General features: G+C 43.2%; 1 protein-coding gene across 3 annotated transcripts in view; it reads left to right on the forward strand.

The window, feature by feature from the left end:
- Positions 1 to 10,180, forward strand: part of POC1A (POC1 centriolar protein A) — a 43,529-nt gene extending 33,349 nt beyond the window's left edge. For all 3 annotated transcript variants that reach the window (XM_062500437.1, XM_062500436.1, XM_062500438.1), the window contains one exon: positions 10,044 to 10,180. In XM_062500437.1, the coding sequence (XP_062356421.1) occupies positions 10,044 to 10,142 (99 nt within the window). In that variant the 3' untranslated portion in view covers positions 10,143 to 10,180. The remainder of the gene's footprint in view (positions 1 to 10,043) is intronic.
- The last annotated feature ends 729 nt before the right edge of the window (positions 10,181 to 10,909 follow it).

Genomic DNA, 10,909 nt, shown 5'->3' on the forward strand with positions numbered 1-10,909 from the left:
GGCTTTTCAGGAATTTAATCTGTTAGCTCCATGGGAGCTTGGATTCATTTCTGATGTGGTATCTTGAGTTTCTGTGTTCATTGTTCTTGTTGTAGATGCAACACATCATGTAAAGTACCAGTGGGGGAAGGTTGAAGTTGTGATAAACTGCTTTGGGAAATTATGCAGAACTAAGCCAAATTTATTTTCCTAATATTTTTTCTCTAGCTGTCATTTCAAGGTTTAAACCTGGTATCATGTAGAAGTGGGAAGGAGAGAAAATACTTCCAATTTCTGCTGAAAGAGGTGATAGTAAGACATCAGCTGTGGGCTGTCATCTCTTGCCAGCACACAGCTTTGTTCTGAGCTGCACACTTGAAGCTGCATCACCAATTATCAGTACCTTCCCTCTGCTGGCAGTAGATTTCCAGATGAAGGTGTCATGTGCTTGGATGCAGTGAGATTGTTTTTATTCAATTCAGAGGTCTCTTCTAGCCAGTCACCAAATGCTGAGGCTGTGGAGGTGTGTGCCACACAGGAGGATACACTGCAGCAGACTTGCTCCTTCAGCTGGGCACTACAGTTCTTATCAGAGAGATGGATCCAAACAATCCAGGGGCTGTTGTATATCACAACTAGCAGTAACCATGAGAGTGAATAGAATCTTTGCTGAGCTTCCTTCTTATGTTGTCGATATGATTCAATTCTTTCAAGTTTTGGCAACTTTCTTTCAAGTGGTCTTGGATTCAATGAAACTTTTTTTTTTTTTTTCCCTACTCCTCCCCAAAGCTCTGTCAGGATATCTTTCATTTTACTTGTAAGAAAGTGGTCTAATGTGACCTGACAGGGTCTTCATATTTTTTCATAAAAGTGGTTGGTGTTTGGCCTTACATGGCTCTTTTTCAGAAAAGTAGCAGATGCTTAAAAATTCTGCTGGCTTAAAGGGTGAAGTAGAGACCTGGACATAAGCCAGTTGTTTCCAGTAGTTTTGGATTACTTAGATACCCTGGTTCCCCTTGTAGAAAAGCAGGCAATTCACATCTGGCAAAGGAGTGAGGAAGATGAGAATAATAAATGTATGATACTGATGCTTTGCTCCTCCCTTTCCTGCAGCTTATTCTCTTGTCAGAGTCTCAGTATTTAAAAATCCTCTACTGGCATTTCAGAGATGTGAAAAGGATGAAAATGCAAACTGTTTATCAATTTATTTTTTTTTATTGAGGACTGAATCTCAGTATCTCAGTGCCTACATGAAAAGTTTGGGTGAATATTAAAGTTTAAGGGAAAAACAAGGTGATTTTCTCTCTTGGATAACCTGGCACAGAAAGGTATGTTTTGGCTGAAACAAAAATGTAGCAGATATCAAAGATTTGCTTGGTTCAGGTGCATTTTGTGCATTTATAGCTGAACTGCCCTTCTGAAAAGATCTGTGAGTAACTATCTTGGTTGCAGTGGAAAACTGGTACTTTCAGTGATCATCTTCAAGCAGTTTAATGTACTCTTGTCCTCACACTAAACACCTCCAGCTGCTGTGTTCACTCTGTTCATCTGTGGGCAGCAGGCACAGAGGCAAAAGCTGCTGGTTTTATGTGGGAAGGAATATGTCTTCTCCAAATGAAGAGTTCAGGATCAGGTTAGCATAAAAATTCATAAATAGCTGCGATAATCCACCCACAGGAAATGGCTTTATATGCTTCCCCAAACTAATCTTGCATTGAAGCTGGAAGAAAACAACACAGTGAAATGGAGAAGAATAGATAAATCTGTAAAATAATCCAAAGCCTCAATTGAATGATAATCTAGATCATGTGAGATTAAAGGATTATTTCATTCCAGAAAAGATTGCAGGCAGAGAAAGAATTTTTCTAAATTATTTTTTTAGCATAAAAAAAAGACTTGGACACAAGTGAGTTGCTTTTTAATTAAAGCTGTAAATGTTTGTGTGTCCAGGGCTTAGTAATGAAAGTGAGTAAAATAAAATTTTTCCTCCTTTTTTGAGATGCAGTCTCAAGCCTGTGTTAGTGAGGGATGAATGTGGCCTCTCTTTTGAGAGGCACTGGATGTAAGTTAAGCAGGTGGTCTAGTAAAATACATGCTTTTATGACTTCAAGTAGTTCCCAGTCAAGAAGCATTTGGCAGTGATAGGGGGATTGTGTCCCATCTGTCCTGTGATCTACCTTTGCTGTGCACAAATATCTTGGTTTCTGTGTTGCTCTCAAGACCTGAACACTGATGGACTCAATATGCAGGAGAAAAACTGCAAGTAATTTTTATTCCAAGAGAAATAGTTTGAAATCTGAAACACTAATAAAGCTCTAATCTGAAAATCTATGGGGTGGCAGAGGAGCTTGGTTTTTAAATCTGAATTTTAAGTTCGTAGAGGCTATTTCTTGTGAGTCAGACCTATCTCTTAGAGATTCAGTAGCTTTGATCTCTCACTCAAAACAAATTAAGTACCCTGGTTGTTGCCAGTCCTCTGTCATTGAGCAGAGCTACTTTTTTTTGCCCCCTGAAATTTACTTTGAAAATATGCTTGTTCTAAAATCTAGATGCAAATACATTTTCCCTCTTTCTAAGATTGCTTAAATTAAATGCAGTCTGAGGGATATTGCTGTGTTAGCAGGACACTGTCTGAAGGCTGGCTTTTCAGAAGTGCTGATCCTCTTCCTGGATGTTCACAGGACCTTCACCTTCCATCTTCCTTCAATATGAAGGAATACTCAACACTTCCCACGATTTCTTTTCACAAACAGACTGAAGATTAATACAAATGATTATTCAGCTGTTGTATAGCAGCAGCTGAGTTCATTTAGGTGAGTGATCTGCATCCTCTCAGAGGCAAGGGATGGATATGGGGAGGCTTTGAAGTTTTTGTGGTTGGGGAAGACCTCTGGTCATTTGGGGTTTAAACCTCTGCATTGTGCAGTTGCTGTCATGGTGCATGTTTGGACATTTTGTTGTAGTTCATCCTGACTGGGTGTGTTTTTGGCAAAACTGGGAGTCTCCTGACTCCATTTGCTCTGCTGGCCCCAGTCCCAGAGCTCTGGGAGCTCTGCACCAAGGAAGCTGCACAGAAGCCATCAGCCATTCCTTTCTAGAAAAGTGCAGCATCTGATGTAAATGCTATCAGTTCAGCTTTGGCTGATGAACTGTCAAGACTAAAGCAACAGCAATGTGTGATGAAACATTTCTAGTCTGAGGTCTGTAAATGTACTCAGTTGAAAAGGACTTGTGTGCCTTGTGTCTCTACCCTGTGTGGATGAAACTGGCAGAGCCTGTGGCTCATCTTTGTGGCTAGGATTGATTTAATACAAAGGACACTTTTCCTGTGCCCCAGGGTCATTTTGGTCACTGTGATGCTGGTACTGGTCATGCTACTTGGCTGGCAAATACTGTATGGTACTGGAATTTTTGGGTATGCTTGTGTGGTTTTCCTACTGTAAAAAGCACAGCGAGCACTGCAAGTGATCACTTGTTGCTGTGCTGAGTACCACAGAAGGAGATTTGTACATTACACCAAAGTTGCTTCTATAATTCAGTGAAGGGATTAGTAAACTGTAATTCAGGCAGTTCAGCAGAAAGTGAGGTATGCTGGGAGGTGGCAGGAGAGATGGCAGCTGAGAATGATGGAATGGTTTGGTTGGAAGGGACCTTAAAGTTCATCTAGTTCCAACCCTGCTGCCAGGTCAGGTTGCTCACAGCCCCATCCAACCTGGCCTTGAACACTGCCAGGGATGGGACAGCCACAGCTTCTCTGGATAACCTCAGCCACAGCCTTACCACCCTGATTTTAATAACAAGGAGAGGGTAGCTGAGCAGTACTGGTTTTGAGTTTTCGAAATATTTCCTTCTTTTAGTGCTTCTCGTATTCAGGCTGCTGAATAGAAAAAAATTACAAGTGTCCTCAGTAGAGGATGTCAGAATGGTGGCTGAAGAGATCTGGTGAGGCTGTGAACTCTCATGCCCTGCACTAGAGATTAGACAAGGAGGTTAGTTAGCAGCACAATTTGAGCAGATCTCTACGTAGGGATCCTGATGAGGCCAGGCTAGTGCTGGTATTTGTCCTTCTGCGGGTATTTTCATGTATTCCTAATCCATGTGACCCCAGAGTGACCCTGGCTAAGCCTGACAGCAGGGCTCAGTGTTGGTAAGATGTTAGCAGCCATGGCTCAGCCTGGCAGCAGGGCAGGGCTCAGTGTTGGTAAGATGTTAGCAGCCATGGCTCAGCCTGGCAGCAGGACAGGGCTCAGTGTTGGTAAGATGTTAGCAGCCATGGCCCAGCCTGGCAGCAGGGCAGAGCTCAGTGTTGGTAAGATGTTAGCAGCCAGCCCAGCCTGGCAGCAGGACAGGGCTCAGTGTTGGTAAGATGTTAGCAGCCATGGCCCAGCCTGGCAGCAGGGCAGAGCTCAGTGTTGGTAAGATGTTAGCAGCCATGGCCCAGCCTGGCAGCAGGGCAGAGCTCAGTGTTGGTAAGATGTTAGCAGCCATGGCCCAGCCTGGCAGCAGGGCAGAGCTCAGTGTTGGTAAGATGTTAGCAGCCATGGCCCAGCCTGGCAGCAGGGCAGGGCTCAGTGTTGGTAAGATGTTAGCAGCCATGGCCCAGCCTGGCAGCAGGGCAGAGCTCAGTGTTGGTAAGATGTTAGCAGCCATGGCCCAGCCTGGCAGCAGGGCAGAGCTCAGTGTTGGTAAGATGTTAGCAGCCATGGCTCAGCCTGGCAGCAGGACAGAGCTCAGTGTTGGTAAGATGTTAGCAGCCTTGGCCAGGGCCCACGGCCTCCCCTTCCCGGCTACCAGCACCAGCCACTTCTATCTGCCAAGGCTAGAAAGCAAGAGAGCTTTTGCCCGGGCTTGTTAATTTTCAACATGTGTGTTCATAGTAGAATGTTCAGCTTTCTCAGTGGTGTAACAGGTTGTCAGTTCTCAGAACTAATCCCTGATTGGTTTTTGTCAGACAGGAGGAAGGTCTTAGCAGCTTCTCTCAGAAAAATCACTTTGGTGATTAGCTTCAATGGAAAACCAGCACAGATGGTGAGGAGTTACAGACCTGATTTAAAATGTTTTGGGTAGCACATCTTGTTTTAGGCTGAGTCTATGAGGAATTATAATTTCTGTTAGAAACCACCCCACATATTATTTTAAACCAAAACCTACTCTGAAGTTAAGGCTTTGACCTCTGGAGTAAGGCTAGTCCTTGCAGGAATTGATTTGCTACATAAGGTGTTAATTACTGTGGAAGCTTCATACCTTGTTCTACTGTGAGATGAGACTTACCTCCTCACTTCTGAACTGCCAGCTCTTGCTGAGAATGTTGAGAGCACGCAGGATGTGTGTAGCTGGCTTGGGTGCCATCTCAAAGCTGTTAAATTACCATTTGCACATGAGGAGAGCAGCCCAGCTCTTTTTAAGTGTGCTTGGTAATAGCGGGGATCTATCTGTTCTGGGGGTCCAAATGCAGCTGCTGAGGTGCAGGGGCACTGGCAGTGTGCTGGGGCAAAACCCAGTATGGGAGTAGGAGAAGCTGTTCTTCTTGCCAGACAGGTTCATGCTTGATCTCTTGCTGCATAAGTTCTCCCATGAGCCTTTCAATCTTGCAGCTGCAGTTTGGAGTTGTAAACTGTGGTTAGTGACAGGAGTTAAGGTTTTTTTTCTCCTATGAAAGGTAGGTAGGGCTACCCCAGTGCAAACCCTTCCTATGGTAGTTTGTTTCACTCATTGCATTAGTTTAGAGAAAAGGCTCCCAAGCTTAATTTACCTGGGTGCCCCTTGGATGCCAAGGCAACATTTTTATGATGCAGTTCACTTGTGCTTCTTGGCCGTGTTTGGGAATAAAATGGGCTCTGAAATTGCTAATTTTAGGTAAAATCACAAGAAGTTTCAGCAGGGTGTCTTTGAGAACGCACCTGCACTGGCCATGCTTGTTACAGAGGACAGAGCTCTTTAACCTTTTAAGTCCAGGTCAAATGTGACAAGTCTCATTCTGTAAATCCATGGGGCATCTGTAATCTTCAGTAGACCTCTTAAAAGCCATCAATCCCTAAGTTCTTCCTTCTACCCACACAGTGGAGTGGAGAAACTGTGGTACAGAAACTTACAAACATCTGCCTTTGTTGTGTGTTCATTGTGAGTGGTTTTTTTTAATAAATTGATAAGAAAATGCTGTCTTCATAAATTAACATGTCAGGGAAGAAAAATCTGAAGAGGCAGAAGTAATGTTTTTTCATTGAGCTGTTTGATATGTTGGTGCTCTGCAAAATCTTTTAGGATATGCTTAGAAAAAAGAGTGGGGCAAACTTTTTAGGATCTTTTTAAGTAAAGCTAGTGAACGATTTCTGCTTCCTTTGAGATCCATGGAGTGAGGGATTTTCTGCTTTGAAGAAACTGGAATAGAAATGCAGTTGTCCTATTTTTCCTGCACAGAGCCAAGAACACATCTGTGGTGCAGTCACTGTGCAGGATCATATCCCTTGTTAGGTTCAGCCAAGCTGTTGTTAGTTGATCTGAGGAACTGCTGTGTCCATACTTTTTGGGGGGTTTCCATGATTACTGGTGATCAGTCAGGCCCCTTTGTCCCCTGTGCTATTGCATGGCTAACTCAGAGCCACTGTGACTGCATACTGGAAAGGCCCTGTGCAGCACCCTTGGCCTTGCAGAGAGTGTCCCTTAGCAGGCTGAGCTGAGCATTAGTTATTCCACCCTTCTGTGCCCTTGCCTGCCTTGCCCCCATTCCAGGTTAAGTACTACTTTAGCTCATAGCAGTCTTCTGGCTGGCTGGATCTCTCCTGGCAGGGACTCCGCTGCTTCTCCAAAGGCTTGCTGGTGGCCTCTGGTCTCTTGCTCTGGACTCTGCTGTTCAGGTTTCCTTGGATGCTGGCAGAACTGGTTTCTTTTGGCATTCAATTAGCATCTGGTTCCCCTTATCTGTCCTTTTCAAAAGCCCCTCCAGGGCTACTGCAGAAGCTTCAGCCCTAAGGCCAGTGGCTTTTCAACTGTCTCTGCTATTTAATCAAACATGTTTAAGAAGGATTAAGGAAAAGATAGCGATGGAAGCACCTTGGAACAGCATCCCAAATCACTGTTATTTGGGTTGTAAAAATAACATGGAGGAATAGAATAAGGGGCTTATCATCAGGTAAGCAAGCATGACTACTGGGTGCCTCAGTTTAGGTGTCCTGGGGGAGGATGGAAGTGAATATTCCCCGAAATTTTTAAGTTAATAGGAGGCAACTTTTTATTTCTGCGTGGTTTCTCATTAGTGTTTCCAAAGAGAAGAATGGGTTTTTTCAATGCTGAGCCTGTGAAGATAAATGAAGACAAATGTTGCAGGAAGTGTTGGTAGAAGTGATTTAAGTTATCTGTGAAAAATTCCTGTATTCTGTTCAGGTACCCATAGTAATGCTCAGTATATTACTGTAATGTCAGAAATATGCCTTAAAAATAAATAGCTTGTTCTTTTTTTCTTGTTTAGGCCTAAGCTGTTATGATTCTGCCAATTTGAGCCAAGACTTCAATAAATTATCCAGCATTTACTCTTGGGTGCGTAATGGAGACATTCTGTATTCCTGACACACCAGGAAACCCAGATCCTGTCACAGAGGGCAAGCCTGGCTCTAGTGAATCCTCACTGGATCTGGCTAACAGTGTTCTCCTCCTTAACTGAACTGCTGGTTTGTTATCTTTGAGAAGCTATAGCAAAAGCATGCAGGAGTTGAATGGATGCAGTTTCATTTGCCTCCTGAGAATGACTTGCTTTATAAATGGCAGCATGGAAATACTGTAAAACTTTCAGCTGCTAATAAAGGAGCTTTTCTGTGCAAGTTGCAATATAGCACTTACAGCAGCTGGGCAGTATTTGTGCTTTCCCTTACCTTCCTAGGATGTCAGATGCCCTATGTATTTATATTCATCATACATCCAAGTCTAAATGGACTATAGTCATTGATTCCTAATTTGGACTTCCTGAATTTCATTTCTGACTGCTACTTTTCCACTCTTAGTTTCCAAAAAATACTTACTGCAAGTTTCTGCTTATACTTACATGCAATTTCCATTCCAATAAACATTTTCCTTACAGCTTTCTCACAAATTCAACATTCTGTGAAATCTGCTTTACTTGTGTCTCATGGTGCTGTGTGTAGCAGCTCTTAACTCCTATTGACAGGATCATGGTGGCAGTAAATCATGGAACAGAGGAACCACGAGTGATCAGGGCATTGCTTCTGGCAGGGCAGTGTGACTGGGACATTAATTCAGCTGATTATCTTTCTAAAGGAAATTTGATGCAATGTTTCATTCTCCCTCTTTTTATTGGAGTGTTGAGTTACTAGTTCATTTTTTAGATGGAAAAACCAGGATCCCTACTGGTTTTCATTCTCTCTCTGGTTGCTTGAAGGATAAGGTCTTTGCTGTAACCCCTGGAAGACATTCAGCCTGCTGTGTTCTGCCCTTGGTGGCTTTGTTCCTGGTCTCCAAGACAGTCACTAGGCTGGATGTGGAAAAAATTAAATTCTCTTTCCTTTGAATAGATGGGAGGGCTCCAGCTGGCTCTGGGGCACCTGGGATGTTACCTGCCTGCTCCACAATGTTTCTTCTGGTTTTCTGTGTGCTTCAGTTCCTGTGCCTCAAAGGGATGGAAGTAGAAGAGGAAAAAATACTTAAATACAGCTGGTTCTATAGCCCATGGAAAATATGGGCAGTGCAGGGTTTGTTCTTTCAGGTGAAGCTGCAGAAGAGCTCTTCTGCCTTGTCACAGGTCAGAAATAATAAATATATTAGAAATAAGCTTTGAACTGTGATTAGGGAGGGGAAAAAAGGTGCATTATGATACACTGGACAGCCTCAAGCCCTTCCTGACTTCCTTGATGCAGACTTGCCAAAGATGGCTTTGCCTTATGACTGCTGTTGTTTTTACTATGTTTTCTCTTCTCCCCCATGACTTGTCTCATTCCCCAAATCATTTTACAGGAGACTTTTCTTAGTCTCAAGTGGCCTTAGCCAAGCTATTTCCTCTCTTTGTGCTTTCATTTCCCCAGCTGTAAAATGGGGATAATGAGACCTGCTTGCCTTTGTCAGGCACTTAGAGATGTGCTTACGAAATGTGCTATTAAAAGGCTTTCTATGTATAACTGCTATACAAACAGAGGTTGTCCAAGTTTATTTGAATTACTTTATTAAAGTCCAAGGTTCTGAGCATCCTTTGTTTTTAGCAGAGGATGTTATTTATGCAGTAAAAATGCCCAAAACGTGAAGCTATTGATTGTTGCTGATAAGTTTATGGATATTAAAGCATTAAATCATCACCACCCATTATCAGCCATTCTGGTGTTTCTGGAAGCTGAAAGTGGTTGTGCATAGCTGAGGCCTGTGATTATCTTGGAGTGATCAATAAAAGGTTTTCAGCAGAAGGTTTTATTGCCACGTGGTTAAAATGTTCTTCCTGTGCATCCTGTACATGATGACTTCAGCTCGAGGAGAAAGAGAACAATCCTTTGCAGGGTAACTGGATTACACAAAAAAATGTAGGCATTATGTTGAGATAGATGCTGCCACTTGGAGTTTTTCCCCTCCATCTCCTGCTGCATTGTCTTAGGCTGAGAAGGTTTTCTTGCCTCTTACGGTGCTTGTCCAGCAAGGTTTGAGTGTTTTAATTGCAGCAGACCTGTGGTGTTCAGGGAAGGGAGGAAATGGTTGGAAGCGAAGAGAGAAAATCAGAGCCATAACTGAGCAAAATTGTTTAAAATCTGTGTGTCTCGTTAGCAGAAGTGTGTCTGATGCTTCATGAACCTGTCCAGGAGAAAAAATGAGAGCCCAGTCTGAAAGCACCAGTGCTGGAATTGGTGCTTGGTGTTGTCTGCAAGAGAGCTTTGCACCCACTGTCTTCTATTGCTCCTCTCTGAAATCATTCAGGGCTCTGCCCTGCTGGAATGCTGACACTGGAGTTCCAGCCTAGAAACACCTTGAAATATTCCTGTGAATTTAGCATTTTATTGGGCACATCTTATTGGGAGTACAAGTGTGCAGTGTGTCTTTGTCAGTAGCTCAACAGCAGCTTTCACTTTGTTTTGCAGACAGTTTCCATCCTGGAGCAGAGGCTGACACTCACTGAAGACAAGCTGAAGGAATGTCTTGAGAATCAGCAGAAAATCATTCAGAACAAAACAAACTGATTTCCTAAGATCAGACAGGAGGTGAAGGCATTGGGAGGTTTGAGGTTGTTTGTGTTCCTAACAGACTGTGTGTGACTAGCTTTAACAATTTTGAGCACAATCTGTTTTTCAATTGGAATGTATAGTTATTGTATCTGTAAATAGCTTTGTTACTTTACTAAAATAAAAACAATATTTTATTTGTAAGTGTGGGTAACAATTGTGATCTCTTGTGCTTTCCAGAAGTACAGCAGCCAGCATGTGGACTGAATACTAACCTGGAAGGTCACATCTCTCCTGTCTCTGGTCTTACTAAGTTAATTTTAAAGTGTGTGAGCAACTTGGAGTTGCCAGATGCCTGGCCCAGGTTATATTAGGCTTGTTGCTGAGGTGTGTGCTGGCTGAAGGTAAGAAGGAAAGTGCTCTCAGGATATTTGGAGCGCTGATATTTCACCTCTGGTCTAGGACCATATCAAGCAGGTGAGGTCCTCTGCAACTGGGACCTGGCAGGGTTTGTCTCAGCCAAGTCTCACACAGCAAATCTGACACAGCAACTGAGGCCCTGAATGATATTTGTGCAGAGGTGATTAAATCTGACACATTTACCCCTGCTCCCATGTGCAGTGTAGGAAAAATGATTGAGGCTGGAACAGAGGCCCCAGCATGTCAGATGCAGAGTGATTTCCAAGGAGATTTTGCTTCATCTTTGCTTCTTAAATTAAAGGCAGGGCAAAGGGACAGGAAAGGAACTAAACAGTGGAATGTTTTCTCCATCATGGAACTCCCCT

The sequence above is a fragment of the Cinclus cinclus genome, chromosome 12 (genome assembly GCF_963662255.1).
Source record: "Cinclus cinclus chromosome 12, bCinCin1.1, whole genome shotgun sequence".
In the NCBI taxonomy this organism is placed as follows: domain Eukaryota; kingdom Metazoa; phylum Chordata; class Aves; order Passeriformes; family Cinclidae; genus Cinclus; species Cinclus cinclus.